Source organism: Dromiciops gliroides, chromosome 3 (assembly GCF_019393635.1).
Source record: "Dromiciops gliroides isolate mDroGli1 chromosome 3, mDroGli1.pri, whole genome shotgun sequence".
NCBI lineage: Eukaryota > Metazoa > Chordata > Mammalia > Microbiotheria > Microbiotheriidae > Dromiciops > Dromiciops gliroides.
In genome coordinates, this window is record NC_057863.1 from 581335828 (window position 1) to 581358882 (window position 23055).

General features: G+C 42.1%; 2 protein-coding genes across 2 annotated transcripts; one reads left to right on the plus strand and one right to left on the minus strand.

Annotated features, from left to right (window-relative positions):
* The first annotated feature begins 2906 nt into the window (after positions 1–2906).
* Positions 2907–3686, plus strand: LOC122747999 (F-box only protein 44-like). The gene has a single exon (XM_043993745.1). The coding sequence runs from the start codon at positions 2907–2909 to the stop codon at positions 3684–3686; it is 780 nt and encodes a 259-aa protein (XP_043849680.1).
* Positions 3687–15119: 11433 nt separating this feature from the next.
* LOC122748000 (F-box only protein 44-like) lies at positions 15120–15899 on the minus strand. Its single transcript, XM_043993746.1, has one exon. The coding sequence runs from the start codon at positions 15897–15899 to the stop codon at positions 15120–15122; it is 780 nt and encodes a 259-aa protein (XP_043849681.1).
* Between the last annotated feature and the right edge of the window lie 7156 nt (positions 15900–23055).

The window sequence follows — 23055 nt, forward strand, 5'->3', positions numbered from 1 at the left end:
GGTGATTGAGGGGGAACAAAGAGATTTTTCTACTTTGCCACTCCTTGAGGATGGAGTACACACCTTCATCATTATGTAAATGAGAAAGGGGAGGAGAACCCAGGGAGTGAAAGTAGTATAAAAGGCCAGTAGTGGCTGAGTTTTAGAAGTCTCTGCTCAGAGTCTCCATTCCAGGTGCAGCTGTGTTCCTGACCTAGAAGCCTCCTAGCAGTACATCCAAGGTAGGTTTTTCCCTGGGGGAATACTTTTTTTTTTCTTTTCAGATCTGTGAAAACTGAGAGGTGGCCTTTTGAGGGGACTTGAAGTCAGTAGGGATTTAGGATTTTCATGGGTGCTTATGACATGGTCAGAGTTCCTTGACCATGGTCAAGGTTCTTGTCCCACCCAAACTTCAATTTCCTTATCTATAAAATAGGGATGTTAATACCTACAATGTCTTTACTCACAGAAGCTGTTATATCAAATAGACAGGGACAGACAATAAGTCAGATGTGAGGCTAGCTTGGTGATATCATTTAGATAAGACCCACTCAGAAGGGGAACAGTATCTTGTTTCTGATCCATGATTATGTTAGTCTAGACTATCTCAGCTAAGGGGAATGGATGTAGGTCAATCCTTGCAGAAGTCCTGAGCTAGAAACCAAAACATACTGGAGTGATCCAGCACTGATTGCTATCCCTTAGTAGAACCTACCATTGCATTCAGCAGGCAGGCAGGCAGCCAAGGAGAGTCATTTTGCAAATTTACTTTGCTCCAGTGCCAGGTGTAAGGCACTGTGATGAAAAACCAATCAAGGACTTTCTCCAGCTTCATTTATCAGTACAAGAAGTGGAGCAAAATTGGGAGCCTTGATGAGAGAAACCCTCAGTTGGGATTTGACAAGGCATGATCTACAATGGGATAAGGGGGCAAGGCCTTCAAACCAAATGATTAGATACTGAATGTACATTGAACTTCTGATATCCTTGAAGTGAATTGGGAGTCTCTGATCATTCAGTTCTCTACTAGGCCTCCTTGTAGCCAAGCAGAAGGCTTTTCTCCATCAGCGATTTGGTATCTTCCAGTGTTGAAGTCTAGTGGCCATGAAGATCATCTTAGCTTGCTGGGGCTTCTTCTTCTCCCAGTTGGGCAGATCCAGACACTTGAGATCCAGTAACTTGAGCTAGGAAACTGGGAAACTCAGCTGAAAAAGTTCCATATATGTACAAAGGGTCATGACCATAAAAGGAAGAGATTTATTGTGATAGTGACTCTAAGATCAAAAGAAAATCACAGCCTTGGAGCTCCAAGATCAAAACCATTAAGATTTTGACAGATGAAGAGATGACTTATTCAATTGCACATAGTAATAAATGGTAGAGCTAGATTCACATCTAGTTTTTATCTCCAAAGCTCTTTTGCATTGTACTACACTGCTTCCATTCATAGGCTTGATGAATTAATAGGTAGGCAAGCATTCTACAAATAAGGGTATTCTCCACTGCTAACTGAATTTGGCGGGGTTGGGGGGGGTGATAGAGGGAGGAAAGACTCTCCAACCTTTTGTTATATTGACCTCTCTGAACTGTTTTTTAAGCAACATAGAAAGCAGCAAGGAAAATATAATTAAGGGCCTTTTTAAAGAATAAAGAACTTGATGTTTCTGATAAAGGCCTCATTTTTCAAATACAGAGAACTGAAGCAAGTTTATAAGCATACAAGCCATTCCCCAAATGACAAATGGTCAAAGGATATGAAGAGGCAGTTTTCAAATGAAGAAATTAAAACTATCTATAGATATAAGAAAAAAATGCTCTCAGAGAAAATGTAAATTAAAACTGAGGTACCACCTCATATGTATCAGATTGGTTAACGTGACAGAAAAGAAAAATGATAAATGTTGGAAGAAGTTGTGGGAAAATCACAACACAAGTGCCTTGTTGGTGGTATTGTGAACTGATTCAATCATTCTGGAGAACAATTTGGAACTCTGTCCAAAGGGTTATAAAACTATGCCCCTTGTTCTAGGAATACCACTACTAGATCTGTATTCCAAAGAGCATAAAAAAAGGAATAGGATCTATATGCACAAAAATATTTAGAGCTACTCTTTTTGTGGTGGCAAGAAACTGGAAATTGAGGGGATGTCCATCAAATAGGAGAATGGCTGTGGTATATGAATATAGTGGTATATTACTGTGCTATAAGAAATGATGAACATGCAGATTTCAGAAAAACCTGGAAATACTTACCTGGACTAATGCTGATTGAAGTGAGCACAACCAGGAGAACATTTTACATACTAACAGCAACATTGTACAGTGATCAACTATGAAAGACTTAGCTCTTCTTAGCAATACAGTGATCCAAGACAATTCCAAAGGACTCATAATGGAAAATACTCTCCACTTCCAGAAAAAAAGAACTATGGGGTCTGAATGCAATTGGAGGCACCCTATTTTCACTTTTTGTTTATTTTTTTTCTTTTTAGTGGTTTTCCACTTTTGTTTTGAATTTGATTTCGTAACAGAAGTCATGTGGAAATATGTTTAATATGGTTATACTGTATAACCTATATCAGACTGCATGCTGTCTTGGAGCAGGGAGGGAGAAAAATCACATAACAATGAATATTGAAAACTATTTTACATGTAATTGGGAAAGAAATTAAAGTTGGGAGAGGGAAAGAATAAGGAAGTTAAAAGTAATTGACAGAGAGACACCTCCATGATTATCTCCCTGTGGTCAATATGATCAATTAAACCCACCCCACATCTGTTCTACACAGGAAGTCCTACTTCTCACACCCATCAGCTCCATCCTATTCCTGAGAAACTGAGGCAAGTTTGAGAACAGATCCTAATTCCTCAGGAGAGGAAGAAGAGCTTCTGCAGACTAGAGGGGAATGCCCAGGTAAAACAGGACCATGGCCAGCATCAATGATCTACCTGAGGAAGTCCTCCTGGAGTTGTTCTCCCTGGTGCCAGCCTTGGAGCTGCTGAGGCACTGCCGGCCAGTCTGCAGCCTCTGGAGGGACCTCATTGACCAGGTGTGCCTGTGGAAACGCAAATGCCAACAAGAGGGCTTCATCTCCAAGGATTGGAACCATCCTGTAGCTGACTGGAAGGCCTTCTACCTCTGTTGCAGCCACCCAAAGAACCTGATCCACAATGCCTGTGGTCAAGATGGGTTGAATTTTTGGATAACTCCAGATATAAAGAAAGATTATTGGACTGCAAAAGACATCCCTGGACTCCCTGTCCAGAAATGCTTTTTCTCATGCTATGGTCATACTCTCAAGTCTCAGATGGTGAACCTGAAAGCTGAGGGCTATGGTGAAGAAATGATGGACATAGTAAGGCCAGACATTGTGGTCAAGGACATGTTTGCTATCAGATACAACATTTTCTGCACCTACTACTGCTCCGTGTTATTCCTAGATTATAATTTTAAAATCCTGCATATGCTCAGACTCTCAGAGGCAGAGTATAGATGGATCAACAATGAGTGGATAGTGGTCTCCTGCACATTGTCCAACTATAGCCCGGGAATCCGTTACATCTACTTCCAGCATGGCGGCATGGGGTTTCAGGGCTTTAAGGGCTTGTCTTGGCCATATGTGTTCAAAGTCACTAGCAGCAGCATCACCATTGGTCCTGTGAGATTTGCCAACACCCAAAGGCAAATGGAGAATGATTTAAATTGATTGAATTAAGTGAGACTGACTCTGCTGATTTACCCACTCCAATTTGACCACACAGATTTTTTTCGTTTGCTTTTTTTTGTTTTTTGGTGTAAGAATATTTTACTGACTGTGTGCCTAATCTGACCCGGTGGGGGGTGGGGGTGGGGCTAATCTGGGGACTATTGATTTGCTGGCTATCTGACTGCTATTAATTTCATATGGGCCGTTTATAAAGTTCCACCACACTTGCTCCTCCCAAATTGATAAGCAAAAGATTAAGAAGCCTCTTCTATTTTAACAGCAGAGAGTTTACTTATGCGATACAATTTAAAAATAAGAATACAGGAAAATAAAATGTACAACCTGAATGCTTTCCGGTGTATCTCTCTCCAGCTGCCGCGCCCGGAACTTTTTTAGCCTCCTGTGTACCAATGGACCTTCTATCGTTCCCCTTCTCTTTTCTGCCCCCTTCAGTGTCTCTCCTTTCTCTATCCTCTGGAGCCCCTTTCACTTTGTCGACCCCCTCACCGTCTAACTTTCATCTCTCTACTGCCTCGCTGAACCCCTGCATCTCTCTCTCACAGACCTCCTTCTCCTTGCGTTCTCTTAGTCCTCTGGCATCCACCTGCATTCCCCCAGTGTAGCTTTTTCTCCACCTCCTCTGTGCTGACCGCCCCCCTTCAGCATCTCTAGTGTCTCTGTATCCTAGCCCTTTCTTGCTTTTTCCATCCACTGTACTATCTCCCTCCTTCTGTTCTCGAAATCTCCCAGCCTCCTCTTTCACTGTCTTCTCAACTCTATATATGTTCCTTCTCTCCCCTCAAAACCTCAGGCTCCCTGCACTCCCACACATGCCAAGTTAATTTGTCTGCTGAGCTAGTGCTCAAATGTCCTATATGTACCACACCCAGGGCTTCATGGGCCCGTGCCCCCTGCTGTGTGCCCGGGACCTCTGCACAGTCTACACCATAGCCCGGCCTGGATGAGCCTGGGATCTCTGGGATAGATCCCCCAGGGCGGAGGGAGCTGGGACTTTATCCCCCAGCCATCTGACCTGGCTTCCCATAAAGCCCACGGGGCTTTTTGGCTCAGCTGAAGTGAAGGTGGAGGGGCACCATCCCCTCTTACAGTTTAAAACCCCTGAGGGCCTAAGGCTTTTTCAACTCAGCCCAAAGGCAGGGTCCCCAAATCAAAATAAATTCTCACATTGGTGAGGCAATTGAGGTTAAGTGACTTGCTCAGGGTTACACAGATACAGGTCCTCCTGAATGCAGGGCCGGTGCCCTATGCACTGCACCACACACATTAGATTTTAAATGTCCCAGTCCTGAGATCACCAGGACACCCATTTGTGGAGAAGTAGCTAGATGCAACAACGAGATCCAGACCCAGATGAACTAATGGTTTCAGTATCTTCCTACTTTTAGCAGCTTGGGGTTTCCATCAACACTGCTCTAGATTACTCCCGCCTCCTACTACTACTCGAAATTCGTGGGCAGCTGAAACTAAAGGAAATCACAAAACCAAGCTGAGTGAGCCACTGCACATGTATGAGGCTTTTTAAAAAATCTGGACCCTGGCCACAGCAAATAATTATAAGAATATGTAGGGGGCAGCTAGGTGGCGCAGTGGATAAAACACCGGCCCTGGATTCAGGAGTTCCTGAGTTCAAATCCAGCCTCAGACACTTGACACTTACTAGCTGTGTGACCCTGGGCAAGTCACTTAACCCCCATTGCCCCGCAAAAAAAAAAAAAAAAATGTGAAAACCAACTAGCACTCATAGGGTTTTAAAAAAATTGCAAAGTGCTAATAAGTATCTCATTTGATCTGCATGACAACCCTGAGAGGTGGGTGCTATTCTTATGCCCATTTGGCAGATGGGGAGGCTGAGGCAGACAGGTTGAGTGCCTTTCCTGGTGTCACAGGGCTGGTGGGTATCTGGGGCTGGCTTTGACTTCAGGTCCCCCTGGCTCCAGATCCAACAATCTTTCCCCTACACCACCTAGCTGCTTCTTTGCATTCCCCTATCCCACCTCTCACAGCAGCTAGGTGTCACCATCGTGCATAGAGTGCTGGTTCTGGAGCCAGGAAGACTCATTCTTGCTGAGTTCAGATCCAGCCTCAGACATTTGGTAGCTGTGTGATTCTGGGCAAGTCACTTCACCCTGTTTACCTCAGTTTCCTCATCTGTAAAATGAGATGGAGAAGGGAAAGGCAAACCACTCCAGTGTCCCTGCCAAGAAAACCCCAAATGGGGTCAAAAAGAGTTGGACATGACTGAAACATCTGAATGACAGCAATAATCCCATCTTCCACCATAGATGTTTCCAACCTTCTCATCTCTCCTCTAGCTTCTGACAGCGCCCCTCCCCCACAGTCCTCACGGAGGACTTCACCTCCTACTTCATCAGAAAGAAAAGAAAATCCAGACCAGTTGCTGAGAGTTCCCTCTTCATCTCACATTAGTCAGACATCCATCCATCTTCCCCCACTACCTTCTCCACTGGGATCTCAGAGGAAGAGGTGGCCCTTCTCTTTGCCAAGCCAACCCCTCCTTAAGAAGCACTCTCATCTTCTATGTCTCCTCTTCATTTATAAACCTGAGAAAGCCATCCACACTTAGAGCCTCTCCTCCTTCTCTCACTGTCTTCTAAATTGTTCACAGTCTGGCCTGACCTCTTCATTCAGCTGAAACTTTGCTCTCCAGTTACCAGTGTTCTCTTGAATTCTACATCTAATGGACTCTTCTCAGTTTTCATCTCTCTTGATGTCTCTGCATTATTTGGTGCTGCTAGTCACTTCTCCTGGACATTCTCTAGGCTTTCATTTTCAGCCTGTTGCTCTCTCCTAACTCTCCTCCTGTCTGACTTCTCCTAACTTTTTCTGCTGGGTTTCCATCCATGTCACACACCTTGGGTGCCCCCAATGGCTATGTCCTGGGCCCTCTTCCCTTTCCCTCTTTGATCTCATCAGTTTCCATGGCCTAAATCATCTTCTCTATGTAAAGGATTCCTAGATCTATTTTTTCCAGCACTGTTCATGGTAGCTGTCTTTGAGTTCCAATCCCACATCATCAACTGGACCTCTTAAAGAGAATGTTCATTGGGTATATCAAGCTCAACACATCCCAAACCAAACTTATTGTGGTCTTATAGTTATTTCATGATTAAGCGTCAGGTGCTCAGTCTCCACCAGTGCCCAATAGACAGCTAATAGTTGTTGTTCAAATGGGGTGTATTGCAAACCAGAACTAGGTAATTTATGGGATCAAAAACCCATGGGCATGTTCTTTCCTTCTTGCTTTTGCCATAAGCTCCAATTGGCATATTCTTGTTCTACAGAGACTTGTAATTTTACTGGACCTTCTTTTATAGGCCATAGGTCTAAAGCAGTTTGGGTTGCAGCCTTAGCTTCTTCAAAGGCTTTTTGTTCCTTAGGTCCCCATTCAAATTCATATTTCTTTCGAGTTACTTTATAAAGGGGACTTAAAATTTGCCCCAAATGAGGAATGTGATTCCTCCAGTATCCAAAAAGTCCAATAAATTTCTGTGCCTCTTGTTCAGAGGTAGGGGGAGCAGAGCCAGCTATTTTCTGTTTAGCTTTCAGTAAGATTTCTCTATGGCCTGCATTCCACATAATCCCTAAAGATTTTATGTTTTAGCAGGATTTATCTCCCACCCCTTCTCCTTCATGTGATCAATCAAAACGTGTAGTGCCTTTTCCACTATCTCTTTGTTCTCTCCCTGAACCATAATGTCATCAATACAATGAATAATTTGTTCTCCAGAAAGTTTTAATTCATTCAAGTGTTCAGCCACAGTTCTATGACAAATAGTAGGGCTATGCAAATATCCTTGAGGAAGTCGTGTGAAAGCATATTGTTTCTCTTGCCAAATAAAGGTAAACTGGTCCCACTGACTAGAATCTGCTGGTTTTGTAAAAAAAGGCATTTGCAAGATCTATAACTGCACACCACTGCCCAGGGTAAGTTTGAATAGTCTTGATTAAAGACACTGTGTACGGGACTGATGCATAAAGTGGAGGAGTTACCTTGTTTAATTGTCTACAATCAACAGTCACCCTCCATGTCCCATCACTTTTCCTCTTTCTTTTCTTTTACTTATACTGAGCCACTCTTACAGCAGCTTTCTGAGCTATACTCTGATAATTCTGAGCTTGTCCTCCCAAGTATAAAATTCGGACATTGTAACATAGGTGATTTTCCCTGTAATTCAGGTAACTTTTTCCAAATCTGCTTTTTCTTTTATCTTCTTATTCCTATCCTCACAAACTATCCTATACGCAGTCAAAAATGCCCAACCTCTTCTACAAACTCCAATAATTTCTTTTCCTTTTTCCTCATATTTCTGAAATAGAGGCATTTTTTCTCTGATAAAAGTATTTTATTTTTTCCAGTTACATGTAAAAATAGTTCTCAACATTTGTTTATACAAGCTTTCAAATTTCAGATTTTTCTCCCTCCCTCCCCTAGACAGCAGGTAATCTGATATAGGTTTTATATACTTAATAACATCAAACATATTTCTGCATTAGTCACGTTATAAGAGAAAAATCAGCAATGAGGAAAAACCTCAAAATAGAAAAACAACAGCACCAAAAGCAAAAGAAATAGTATGGTTCAATCAGCATCTCTACTCCACAGTTCTTTTTTTTTTTCTTGGATTTGGAGATTCTCTTCTATCAGGAGTTCCCTGGAACTCTTCTGTACCATTGCATTGGTGAGAAGAATCTAGTCCATCACAGTAGATCAACACACAATGTTCTTCTGGTTCTGCTCATCTCACTCATCATCAGCTCATGCAAGTCCTTCCAGGTTTCTCTAAACTCCTGCTCATCGTTTCTTACAGCACAATAGAATTCCATTACATTCATATACCACAACTTGTTCAGCCATTCCCCAATTGATGGGCAACCCCTCAATTTCCAATTCCTTGCCACCACAAAAAGAGCAGCTATAAATATTTTTGTACATGTGGGTCGTTTTCCCTTAACAGAGGCATTTTGTACAGCAAATCCTATTCGTGATGCCAATTTGTATGGTTAAGGATAATGTTCAGATTCACTCCTACAAAAATGACATTCCAACACCAGGTGAAGAAAATTAAATTTAATGAGTATTATAGTAATTTAAAGGGAAATACATCACCAAATCAGGGAAGCACCAACTACTGGGTCCAATTGGCTGGGGGTCCTGGTACGGCTTCCCAGAGTCCCAATTGGGAACATCCTGGGCAGAGCGTCCTCTCCACGGGTGAGACTCCAAAGAGGTGGGGGCTTACTTTGACTTATATAGTACCTTAAACAAAAGTGGCTTGAAGCCACCAGTAGCGGCTTGTATGATGAGCTAATTTTATGATTGACACCAAGTGAGTTTGCGCAGGATCACTGCCAGAGAAGTTGGAATAAACTTTTAGTTTCTCGGGACATATTCTTGAGGGGGAGCCAACCCCCCAGGACTACCCCTGGATTTGTTTATAGTCCCTAGGAATGGCTAGTTCCTGGGAACCTTAGGCAGTTAAATCAGTGAGATATGCCTAGAAGGGACCTGGCCAGGATCCCAGCAGGGTATCCTCCTTCACGTTCCCACTCTTGGTCAAAACAGGGGCAATTTCCCATGTTAAGCTATAGCTAGAGTTAGCAGAAAACATCTGGGAGTTCATAAGAGGGGGCAAACACAGGCTTGTGAGCTAGGCCTATACCTGGATAATCTTCTAATATTCATTTACCTTTCACAAGGGAGTTACAAAAAGGGCCCCAAGTGCCAAGTAGGAGTTTGAGAAACAAAGGTCCACATGGCAAAATGTTTCTACTACATGGACTCAAACCCATTTCACTCTTTCCCCCTAGTTCTAAAACAGGCATATCTAGCAGCTGTAATTCAAGAAAGCAGACAGCAAGGGTATAGCCAATGCTTGTTGACTTTTTGACCAGCTGTGTACCAGGCACAATGTTTGGTCTGGTGGTGCAGTGTGGTGAGCCCGGTTAATTAGAAGGTTGGTGTTACCTTTGAGGGTGCCTAGGGGGCACCATAGTGCACAGGGTATAGTGCCTGGGGTCAGGAAGACTCCTCTTCCTCACTTCAAATCTAGCCTCAGACACTGATTAGTTGTGTGACCCAGGACAAGTCACTGGTTAAGGATGCCTCACTTTCCTCATTTTTAACATGAGCTAGAGAAGGAAATGGCAAACCACTCCAGGATCTTTGGCAAGAAAACCCCAAATGAGGTCATGAAGAATCTGACAGGACCAAAAAATATCTGAACAACAACAGAAAATCCTTGATAGAAATGGGAAGGTTTGAAAGAGGAGTCATTCATACCCAAAAAGAGAAAAGGACCTATTTGTACAAAAATATTTATAGCAGCTCTTTTTGTGGTGGCTACAAATTGGAAATCAAACTAATGCCCATCAATTGGGGAATGAGTGAAGAAGCTGTGGTATATGATGCTGATGGAATGTTATTGTGCCATAAGAAATGACAAGCAAGATGATTTCAGAAAGACTGGAAAAGACTTGTATGAACTGAAGTATAGTGAAGTGAACAGAACCAGGAAAACATTGTGCACAGAGACAGCAATATTCTTTGATGAAGAATTGTGAATGACAACTATTCTCAGCAATACAATGATCCAAGACAATCCCAAAGGACTATTGATGAAACATACTATCCGCCTCCAAAGAAAGAACTTACATTGATTGAACACAAACTGAAACATCCTATGTTTCACTCTTTCATTTTTTTCTTTTATTCTAGTTTTCTTATACAAAATGACTTAATATGGTAATGTTTTACGTAATTACACATGTATAATGCACATCTGATTGTTTACCACCTTGGGGGGAGGGAGGGAAGGAAGGAGGGATAAAATTTGGAACTCAAAACTATAAATAAACATGTTTATTATTTGAAAAAAAAGAAAGAGGAGTCATTGTCAATATGTAAATATGAACAATCATATTTACTACTTCAGATATGTTGAATTCAAGATACCAGGAGAACTGCATGGGTTCTGAGATCCTTTCCAGTTCTAGTAATTCTTCGGATTCTTTGGTAATAATAACTCCTGTTGGTTGTTGTGTTGTTCAGTTGTGTCTCAGGAAAGAGACTGGAGTGGTTTGTCATTTCCTTTTCCAATGTGTCCACATTTTGCAGATAAAGAACTGAGGCAAACTGTTAAGTGACTTGTCCAGGGTCACACAGCTTGTTACCATCTGAAGTTGGATTTGAACTTAGGTCTTCCTAAATCCAGGGCATTGGCTCTATCCACTATACCACCTAGCTACCCCTGATAGGGAAGCATTTAAAGAATAATTGGACAGAGTCATCAGAGAGAAGAGCAAAGCTTCCCCAGATGGCAATCTTTAGAACTTCTAGAGCATTGCTCAGGTAATTCAGACTAGCCCATAACTCCCCTCCATGATGTCTGGTTGGAGTTTCTCATACTTTCATACATCCTGTGGGCATACTCTCTCATCTCTGTCTATAAAGAGGACCTCTCATGAGGACATTACAGGTGAAGTTCTGTCCCCCATAACCTGGAGACCCCCACTCAATTTCCATCCTGCTTCAGGAAGGCAGGGGATATGGCTTATGTCTTCCCTGGAGAAAACTTCCTTGCCCAACCCCTCTACCTACCTCACACCAAGAAGACCTAAAACAAAAGATGGCAGAACAATGAGGGACTGAAGAGAGAGGGATGCCTTTTTTGGAACATCCTGGAAATGGACACATGGGCATTGATTCATCAGAACTCATTGCTTCAGACCCCTCCAACCACATTCAAGTCAGGCACTCTTTTGCACAGAATTCTCAGGAGTATTTGGAATGTGATTGGAAGGCTGTTTGCTAAAGAAACTTCTATTAACTGGTTTCATTTCCATGCTCTGCAGAAACTCCTGAATACAATCAGGATCTGAGAGACTAGAAAGTCTTCTGTTGGCCACTTAAAGCTACAAAATGAACCCTTTCCTACCTTTCCAATAATTTCCTGCTCCCCCCATTACCTTCTGCCATCCATCCAGCAAGAGTAGCCAACTTCTTCTCTCACACATTGCCCTCATCTCCCTGTTCTGGGGGAGAATAAAACCTTTTTGAGGCCAAGGACTTTGGGGCTTTTTGTTTCTATCGTGTGTGTGTGTGTGTGTGTGTGTGTGTGTGTGTATGTGAGAGAGAGAGAGAGAGAGAGAGAGAGAGAGAGAGAAACAGAGAGAGAGAGAGAAACAGAGACAGAGACAGACAGAGAAGAGTGAATGTGTGAGTGTCCTGGCCCCATTGGCCATTGGAATGTGGTTGGAGGGGTCTACAGTCTTGTCCGACTGTAGAAGAAGTGCTTACAAATGTGAGTGGACTGATCACCTTCATTTCCAAATTCATCCCACCTCACCCAAAGAGCCTCCCACTGCTAACCAAAAACAGCTCAGCATAATCCATATTCTAACTAATTGAGCTGGATCTTTTAAGTGATGCTCTCCAGAATTCTCTTACTGCTCCAATTGAGGCTGGAATTCCACACAGCTGAGCCCATATATGGCAGGGAGAGCTTTTCATTATGGTAAATTTGCATCTGCTTCAAAGGTCAGCTTGACAGCACCATTTCTGAGACCAGAAATAGCCACAAATACACTTGCTCACACAACATCCAGAAGAGATGTTTTGGGTCCCTATGAGCTCATAGGGACATAATGCAAACAAGTTTCTTTGTTGGGTGGAGAACTCAATGATGTGCTAGGTCCTGCATAAATGTAAAACTATAACACAGCCATCCTCAAACATCAGACTGGGTCAGTGCTGGAGACATAGAGAACTTCCACCCTGATCACATCCATGCCTTTAGACAAGAATGAATCCCAAGCTGGAGAGCACCATTTGATTCTCCAATAGGGGCTTCCCATGGAAGGGGATAGGGACAAAGGGGCTGATGCCTATTGTCTTCATCCAGTCCAAAGAATCCTGGATCCATTGCTCAGCATCCTTCCATATTGCCTGTTGGTTTTCTTCTTCCCCTCTCTTATGACTACACCAGGCTCCAGTCCCCAAGGACAAATAATATAGTCTGCACCATGACAGCCACGACTGCTTGTTCCATGTTCTCACTTCACCCTGTTTTCTTGAGCCCATCATCTCATCACTAGGCTGATCTGCCATGAGCCATGATCTCTCAGTTGCCAAATCTCTGATTTGGCCTTTTTTGGACTCCTGTCCAAAGGAGCAGGCTTTGATGCTAATGGCCACCCTTCTCCTGGGGGACATCTCCTGCCACTCCTTTTCTGTTTTCTTGGTCACAGCCCCTAGATGTTTGTGTACCCCAGAGCTCTGTCCTGGGCACTTTTTCTCAGCTACCATAGATCACCTAGAAACTCAGTTATTTCACTGGCTGTCATCCTTGCCTTGAGTCCCCTCCCTACTCACCCCTGCCTCCTTGGCTTCCTTCAAAGTTCACCTCAAGCACCACCTTCCCTAAGAGGTTCTTCCACATTTCCTCTGTCTTTAGTGCTTTTTCTCCATCATTATCTCCCAATGATGGCATATATATATATATTGGGTATGCACCTAACTGTTCTCCTTTGTCTTCTTTAATAGAGTGTGGGTTCTACACCTATTTTTCCAAATAACTTGTATAGTATTGGAATTAATTGTTCAGTGAGAGAAGGAGGAGAGGCTCTAAGTGTGGATGGCTTTCTCAGGTTTATAAATGAAGAGGAGACATAGAAGATGAGAGTGCTTCTTAAGGAGTGGTTGGCTTGGCAAAGAGAAGGGCCACCTCTTCCTCTGAGATCCCAGTGGAGAAGGTAGTGGGGGAAGATGGATGGATGTCTGACTAATGTGAGATGAAGAGGGAACTCTCAACAACTGGTCTGGATTTTCTTTTCTTTCTGATGAAGTAGGAGGTGAAGTCCTCCGTGAGGACTGTGGGGGAGGGGCGCTGTCAGAAGCTAGAGGAGAGATGAGAAGGTTGGAAACATCTATGGTGGAAGATGGGATTATTGCTGTCATTCAGATGTTTCAGTCATGTCCAACTCTTTTTGACCCCATTTGGGGTTTTCTTGGCAGAGACACTGGAGTGGTTTGCCTTTCCCTTCTCCATCTCATTTTACAGAAGAGGAAACTGAGGTAAACAGGGTGAAGTGACTTGCCCAGAATCACACAGCTACCAAATGTCTGAGGCTGGATCTGAACTCAGCAAGAATGAGTCGTCCTGGCTCCAGAACCAGCACTCTATGCACGATGGTGACACCTAGCTGCTGTGAGAGGTGGGATAGGGGAATGCAAAGAAGCAGCTAGGTGGTGTAGGGGAAAGATTGTTGGATCTGGAGCCAGGAGGACCTGAAGTCAAAGCCAGCCCCAGACACCCACCAGCCCTGTGACACCAGGAAAGGCACTCAACCTGTCTGCCTCAGCCTCCCCATCTGCCAAATGGGCATAAGAATAGCACCCACCTCTCAGGGTTGTCATGCAGATCAAATGAGATACTTATTAGCACTTTGCAATTTTTAAAAAACCCTATGAGTGCTAGTTTTTCACATATTCTTATAATTATTTGCTATGACCAGGGTCCAGATTTTTTTTAAAACTTCATACATGTGCAGTGGCTCACTCAGCTTGGTTTTGTGATTTCCTTTAGTTTCAGCTGCCCATGAATTTCGAGTAGTAGTAGGAGGTGGGAGTAATCTAGAGCAGTGTTTATGGAAACCCCAAGCTGCTAAAAGTAGGAAGATACTGAAACCATTAGTTCATCTGGGTCTGGATCTCGTTGTTGCATCTGGCTACTTCTGCACAAATGGGTGTCCTGCTGAACTCAGGACTGGGACATTTAAAATCTAATGTGTGTGGTGCAGTGCATAGGGCACTGACCCTGGATTCAGGAGGACCTGAGTTCAAATCTGGCCTCAGATACTTGACACGTACTAGCTGTGTGACCCTGGGCAAGTCACTTAACCTCAATTGCCTCACCAAAAAACAAAAAAGCAAACAACAACAACAAAAATCTGTGTGTTCCCCTTTTTCCTGTCCCCAAGTGTGGGGAAAGCTAGCCAGGATTTACTTATAAATTAGAAGTTTCAGTAACAGTTTAGGCATTAAGCATTTATTAAAATATTTTAGAAGTTAGCAAAGAGAGAACTCATGGACTTCAGAAAAATAGGAAACCTATCCACCCTAGAGGAGAGATCCAGAGTTCAGTCTGGCCTCCTTCTGCCACCAACAGCAGGTTGCAGCAACCAATGAAAAAATTGAGAGAGCAAACAACCCCTTCCCTCCTTCCTGAGAAGAGGCAGTCCTTCAAGCAGATTGGTTAAGGCTGGTCTCATGTTGATGTCATAGCCCACAGCCTCTGAGAACACTCACTCTTGGGAGTCAGGCAGGTGTGGTTTTGATCAAGTCAAATTGGAGTGGGTAAATCAGCAGAGTCAAGTCAGTCTCACTTAATTCAATCAATTTAAATCATTCTCCATTTGCCTTTGGGTGTTGGCAAATCTCACAGGACCAATGGTGATGCTGCTGCTAGTGACTTTGAACATATATGGACGAGAAAAGTCCTGAAAGCCCTGAAACCCCAAGGCGCCATGCTGGAAGTGGATGTAACGGATTCCTGGGCTATAGTTGGACAACGTGTAGGAGAATTGTATCCACTTATTGTCCATCCATCTAAACTCTCCATCTGACAGTCTGAGCACATGCAGGAGTTTAAAGTTATAATCTAGGAAGCGCACACAGCAGTTGTAGGCGCAGAAAATGTCGAATCTGACAACAAAGAAGTCCTTGACCACAATGTCTGGCCTCACTATGTCCATTATTTCTTCACCATAGCCCTCAGCTTTCAGGTCCACCATCTGAGACTTGAGAGTATGACCATAGCATGAGAAAAAGCATTTCTGGACAGGGCATGCAGGGCTGTATTTTACAGTCCAATATTCTTTCATTTTCTCTTGAGTTGTCCAAAAATTCAACCCATCTTGACCACAGGCATTGTGGATCAGGTTCTTTGGATGGCTGCAACAGAGGTAGAAGGCCTTCCAGTCAGCTACAGGATGGCTCCAGTCCTTGGAGATGAAGCCCTCTCGTTGGCACTTGCGTTTCCACAGGCACACCTGGTCAATGAGGTCCCTCCAGAGGCTGCAGACTGGCCGGCAGTGCCTCAGCAGCTCCAAGGCTGGCACCAGGGAGAACAACTCCAGGAGGACTTCCTCAGGTAGATCATTGATGCTGGCCATGGTCCTGTTTTACCTGGGCATTCCTCTCTAGTCTGCAGAAGCTCTTCTTCCTCTCCTGAGGAATTAGGATCTGTTCTCAAACTTGCCTCAGTTTCTCAGGAATAGGATGGAGCTGATGGGTGTGAGAAGTAGGACTTCCTGTGTAGAACAGATGTGGGGTGGGTTTAATTGATCATATTGACCACAGGGAGATAATCATGGAGGTGTCTCTCTGTCAATTACTTTCAACTTCCTTATTCTTTCCCTCTCCCAACTTTAATTTTTCCCAATTACATGTAAAATAGTTTTCAATATTCATTGTTATGTGATTTTTCTCCCTCCCTGCTCCAAGACAGCATGCAGTCTGATATAGGTTATACAGTATAACCATATTAACCATATTTGTAGATGACTTGTTATGAAATCAAATTCAAAACAAAAGTGGAAAATCACTAACAAGAAAAAAAATAAACAAAAAGTGAAAATAGGGTGCCTCCAATTGCATTTAGACTCTATAGTTATAATGTTCTCCAGGTTCTACTCACTTCAATCAGCATCAGCTCAGGTATTTCCAGGTTTTTCTGAAATCTGCATGTTCAGCATTTCTTATAGCACAGGAATATACCATTATATTCATATACCACAGCCATTCTCCAATTTGATGGACATCCCCTCAATTTCCAGTTTTTTGCCACCACAAAAAGAGTAGCTCTAAATATTTTTGTGCATATAGATCCTATTCCCTTTTTTATGCTCTCTTTGGAATACAGATCTAATAATGGTATTCCTGGATCAAGGGTTATATGCATAGTTTTATAACCCTTTGGACAGAGTTCCAAATTGTTCTCCAGAATGATTGAATCAGTTCACAATACCACCAAAAATGCATTAGTGTTGCAATTTTCCCTCTTCTTGAACATTTATCATTTTCCTTTTCTGTCATATTAACCAATCTGATACATATGAGGTGGTACCTCAGTTTTTTTTTTTTTTTTTTTTTTTTTGGTGAGGCAATTGGGGTTAAGTGACTTGCCCAGAGTCACACAGCTAGTAAGTATTAAGTGTCTGAGGCCGGATTTGAACTCAGGTCCTCCTGAATCCAGGGCCGGTGCTCTACCCACTGCGCCACCTAGCTGCCCCGGTACCTCAGTTTTTAATTTACATTTTCTCTGATCAAGTGATTGAGAGCATTTTTTTTCTTATGTCTATAGATAGTTTTAATGTCTTCATTTGAAAACTGCCTCTTCATATCCTTTGACCATTTGTCATTTGGGGAATGGCTTGTAAGCTTATAAACTTGCTTCAGGTTCTCTGTATTTGAAAAATGAGGCCTTTATCAGAAACATCAAGTTCTTTATTCATTAAAAAGGCCCTTAATTATATTTTCCTTGCTGCTTTCTATGTTGCTTAAAAAACAGTTCAGAGAGGTCAATATAAGAAAAGGTTGGAGAGTCTTTCCTCCCTCTATCACCCCCCCCAACCCCGCCAAATTCAGTTAGCAGTGGAGAATACCCTTATTTGTAGAATGCTTGCCTACCTATTAATTCATCAAGCCTATGAATGGAAGCAGTGTAGTACAATGCAAAAGAGCTTTGGAGATAAAAACTAGATGTGAATCTAGCTCTACCATTTATTACTATGTGCAATTGAATAAGTCATCTCTTCATCTGTCAAAATCTTAATGTTATTGATCTTGGAACTCCAAGCCTGTGATTTTCTTTTGATTTTAGAGTCACTAACACAACAAATCTCTTGCTTTTATGGTCAAGTGACCCCTTGTACATATATGGAACTTTTCCAGCTGAGTTTCCCAGTTTCCTAGATCAAGTTACTGGATCTCAAGTGTCTGGATCTGCCCAACTGGGAGAAGAAGAAGCCCCAGCAAGCTAAGATGATCTTCATGGCCACTAGACTTCAACACTGGAAGATACCAAATCGCTGATGGAGAAAAGCCTTCTGCTTGGCTACAAGGAGGCCTAGTAGAGAACTGAATGATCAGAGACTCCCAATTCACTTCAAGGATATCAGAAGTTCAATGTACATTCAGTATCTAATCATTTGGTTTGAAGGCCTTGCCCCCTTGTCCCATTGTAGATCATGCCTTGTCAAATCCCAACTGAGGGTTTCTCTCATCAAGGCTCCCAATTTTGCTCCACTTCTTGTACTGATAAATGAAGCTGGAGAAAGTCCTTGATTGGCTTTTCATCACAGTGCCCTACACCTGGCACTGGAGCAAAGTAAATTTGCAAAATGACTCTCCTTGGCTGCCTGCCTGCCTGCCTACTGAATGCAATGGTAGGTTCTACTAAGGGATAGCAATCAGTGCTGGATCACTCCAGTATGTTTTGGTTTCTAGCTCAGGACTTCTGCAAGGATTGACCTACATCCATTCCCCTTAGCTGAGATAGTCTAGACTAACATAATCATGGATCAGAAACAAGATACTGTTCCCCTTCTGAGTGGGCCTGATCTAAATGATAGCACCAAGCTAGACTCACATCTGACTTATTGTCTGTCTCTGTCTATTTGATATAACAGCTTCTGTGAGTAAAGACATTGTAGGTATTAACATCCCTATTTTATAGATAAGGAAATTGAAGTTTGGGTGGGACAAGAACCTTGACCATGGTCAAGGAACTCTGACCATGTCATAAGCACCCAATGAAAATCCTAAATCCCTACTGACTTCAAGTCCCCTCAAAAGGCCACCTCTCAGTTTTCACAGATCTGAAAAGAAAAAAAAAAGTATTCCCCCAGGGAAAAACCTACCTTGGATGTACTGCTAGGAGGCTTCTAGGTCAGGAACACAGCTGCACCTGGAATGGAGACTCTGAGCAGAGACTTCTAAAACTCAGCCACTACTGGCCTTTTATACTACTTTCACTCCCTGGGTTCTCCTCCCCTTTCTCATTTACATAATGATGAAGGTGTGTACTCCATCGTCAAGGAGTGGCAAAGTAGAAAAATCTCTTTGTTCCCCCTCAATCACCACCCCTCAGCTCTTGTTCACCTTCTCACTTCTCTCCTTAGCACTCCATTTATTGAACATTAAACTCTGAAATCCTTTTGAATGTATCACTCCTCAGAAACAATGAAGAGGCAGTGGACCCCCTGGATGCATTAATCACACCAGTCTCCTGAGTACCTACTAAGGATAAGGTACTTAGACAAAGGAAGTCTCTAATCTTCTGTGCAGAGAACACAAGGCATTGCCAAGTGATCCTACATGTTACTCAAGGGTTACAAAAGTATCCCAGTGTCTGAGTAAGCCAACCCAGGTCCAAGCTCCACTTTTTCTGATCCTTGTTCCAGACAACAGATACATCATTTTGGTGAATTGTATAAGAAGAGCCCAAACCTAAGTTATTTCAATGGATACCCTACAGCCAGAGACCTAATATCCTTTGATTCTCTGACATTAGTATATGAAGAAAAGCAAACACCGAACTCTTTTGTGGCAATAAACTCAACACCATCACTTCCAGAACCCCAACCCAGACATTTTCTCTGTGCTATTCTGACTCTTCTCTTGGTTTTCATAACCTTGAGGCTATGGTAACTCCTCTCAGCATTCTCTAGAGGCTCAGCCCTAACACCATGAAATGCATGTATGTATCCCCAGCCTTCATACAAGGTATAGCCTAGCAAGGACTGGTTTCTGGACCCTGCTCCTGCTCTTAATTACTAATGACACCAATAGTTAGAGTAGCTCCAGCCACCCACCATAGTGCCATGTTTCCTTCTTCCTGCAAGGTACATAAGGTGCAATCTTGGGGCAGCTAGGTGGCACAGTGGATAGAGCACCAGCCCTGGAGTTGAGGACCTGAGTTCAAATCTGACCATAGACACTTAACACTTAACTAGTTGTGTGACCCTGGGCAAGTCACTTAACCCCCATTGCCCCTCGCAAAAAACAAAAAAACCCAAAAACATAAGGTGCCATCTTCCAACACCAATTTCATTTACAACCAACTCAGACACCATCCAAGGCTCTGACAAACTTAGCTAGTGGCACTGAACAATTCCTGTCTCCAGGTCAATTCTAGAGAAGTCTCTTATCTGCTTCCAAGTTCACTCAATACTTTTCATAGAGCAGGAATTTTTAAGAAACCACTGTCAATATCTATGAGCAAGCATGGACTCAAAGAAGACATATGAGAAGACACTTCCACCCTACTGCTTTAGAGAGTTGGGAGGGAAACTGGTGTGGTACATTGAATATTTCTGCAGATTTTTTTCAATGTGTTGACCAGTTTGGATTGTTTTTTCCCTTTCCTATTTTTTTCCTCTGTAATAAAAATATTGTTTGTTATATGGAGTGGCTGTGTTGTAGAAGATAGGGAAGAATACTAGGAGGAATTCTTGCCATGGAAGAAACAAAAGATATCAATAAAAATTTTACTTTAAACAGACTGCTATCCTTGTAAATAATTTTGTCCTTTTCTGTGTAAATGTCAGATATGGGTTTAAAATATGAATGGTCATTCAATTCTGTGGCAGTTCAGTTTACTTGAATGCTAGGATGAAACTGGGAATGGAGAGAAGATATGTCTAAGAAGGAAAAGGATTTAAAGTTGTGAGATTTTCTTAGTCTCATTTAGATGTCTGCATACAACTGATTGGCAGTTGCAATCATATATTTAATTTAGAGTACATAGCCTAAGAAGGAGAAAGAATACTATTCAGGGTCTCAGATATTTACTGCCCCTATGACCCTTGGCATGTCCCTTAACCTCTACCTACCTTAGTTTCCATAACTATAAAATGGAGATAACTGTTAGCATTACCTCCTAGGGTTGTTGTATGAATCAAATATTATGTGTATAGTTTTTATTGTTTTTATGAAAATAAAAAGGTTTTATTCTAACAATATTATATATTACTTTATAATATTATATAATGAAGTATAACATTATTATATAATATATAAAAGAAGTTTTATTGATATTTTCTGTTTCTAATATTAGCACAGTTATTCCAAATATCCTTCCCCTGCTCCCTCCCACAGAGCCATTCTATATGGCAAATAGTATTTTTCAAAAGAAAAATAAAAGTTCATTTCAAATGATTAATACATTGACAAAGTATAAAACTATGTGGATGGTTTAACACCGTGACATTTTCCACATAATTTTCTTAGGATTTTGAGACCAATTAACTCTGCCCCCTCCTCAAATACTCTATCCACAAATTCTTGTTTCACAGACCAGCTCCTAGAAAAGGGAATGTACAATGTTTGCTTCCTCTTTCTCATCTGTAAGCTGTGTTTGAACTCACCCACAAAAAAAAAAAAAAACTGATGAAAAAAGTAATCTCCATCTCAGTGATTGAGCCTCCAAAGGTGGAGATGGAGTAAAGAGTTTGGTTGCCTGATAAAGGGGAAATCATTAGCTGAGACTCCTGATAAGTCAGAAAATTTCAGTCCAACAGCCAAAACAGCTCTGGGGTGAGCAGGAATTGACTGAGTACATATTGACATTTTGGCCAATCAAATCTACTTTGACATTAATCCTTCTTTCTGCAGATGCAAGAGGTGAAAGAGAAATCATTGCCTTAGGACCAGGCATCTCCTGGGACTTGTACAAAAGGAGCCCCAAACTGGGACATTTTGATGGATACCCTTCAGCCAGAAAGGAAATGCCCATGGGCCATGGCTTTTGTATATGAAGATTTACAAGGACTCAAGCCCCCTGAGGTGGTCAATGTAATCACAGCAGCCTCAGAGCCCCAGCCAAGACATTGCTGCTCCTGCTGCTCTGGCTTCTCCAGCAGAACTTTTTTAGGAGTTTTATCAGCTCTCTTGACTTTCATCATTTTAGTGGTATGGATAGTCTTCCTGCCATCCTCTAAAGACTCAGCACCAACACCATGAAATCCATGATTGTATCCCCTGACTTGGTACAAATTATAGACTGGCAGAGACTGGCTTCTGGATCCTGCTTCTGCTCTTACTTCTTAAATGAAATTAGAGTAGCTCCAACCACTCAATCTTTTCTGCCTGCTGAAAGGTACATGAGCTTTCATTTTCAGTACAAATCTCCTCCATGACCATCTCAGACTAAGGCCCTGACAAGCTTTGCCAGTGGCTTGTGAAGAATGCCTGTCTCTAGATCTGCCTGGCCATCAAGTCTGTTGAAGCCTGAAGCAGCTCCTATTATCTGATATCTTCACTCAGTCTTCTTCCTAGAGGAAGAATTTCTCAGGACACCACTTACAATTTCATAAGAAAAAGCATGGAACCAAAGAAGAAATGTGAGAAGACAAGCAGTCCCACCCTACTCCTTTCAACTTGTGTGGTGCATTGCCTTTCTGCAATGTGTTGATCAGTTTGGCTGATATTTTCCCTCTTCCTATTTTTTCTCTTTGCAATAAATATTATTTGTTTTATAGAATGGCTCTGTTTTACATGATGGTGGAAGAATAATATGAGAAATTCTGATAATGGAAAATACAAATCAATAAAAAATTTAATTTAAAAAGACTACCATCCCTGTAAATAATTTTGTTCATTTTTTTCTGTAACTATCACATAATATTTTAAAATATAGATGTTCATTCAATTTTGTGACAGTTCTGATTACCTGAATGCTAGGATTAATTTGGGAATGGAGAAAAGAAATATGTAGAAAACAAGAGCATTTGCCCATACAATGGATTGGCAGTTGCAGTCATTTTAATTTGGAGTACAGGGACTCAGAAGGAAAAAGAATACTACTATTCAGGGTCTCATATTTACTAGTTGACCCTTGACATGTCTCTTAACTTCTATCTGCCAGACACACTGTAGGTAATAATAAGAAGAACAGTTCGGGGCAACTGGGTGGCACAGTGGATGGAGCACCGGCCCTGGAGTCAGGAGTACCTGAGTTCAAATCCGGCCTCGGACACTTAACACTTACTAGCTGTGTGACCCTGGGCAAGTTACTTAACCCCAATTGCCTCACAAAAAAAAAAAAAAGAAGAAGAAGAACAGTTAAATCTCTTTTCTTGAAGAATGACTTGTAAGAAAGCCAAGCTTCCATTAAGAGAGAAGGCAGACACTTCTGCCCCCCAACACTGATACTCTGTTATGAGTACCACTTGTTATGCATCCTTATCTTTTTCCATCTATTCTTTTGTAATAACACTGGTTCCAAGCACACACTCATCCTCATTTCCTCCCCTTCATTCCCCTCTC

Bases quoted from the DNA above. Each gene is read 5' to 3' on its own strand.
- LOC122747999 (XM_043993745.1), top strand. From the start codon at position 2,907: ATGGCCAGCATCAATGATCTACCTGAGGAAGTCCTCCTGGAGTTGTTC.
- LOC122748000 (XM_043993746.1), bottom strand. From the start codon at position 15,899: ATGGCCAGCATCAATGATCTACCTGAGGAAGTCCTCCTGGAGTTGTTC.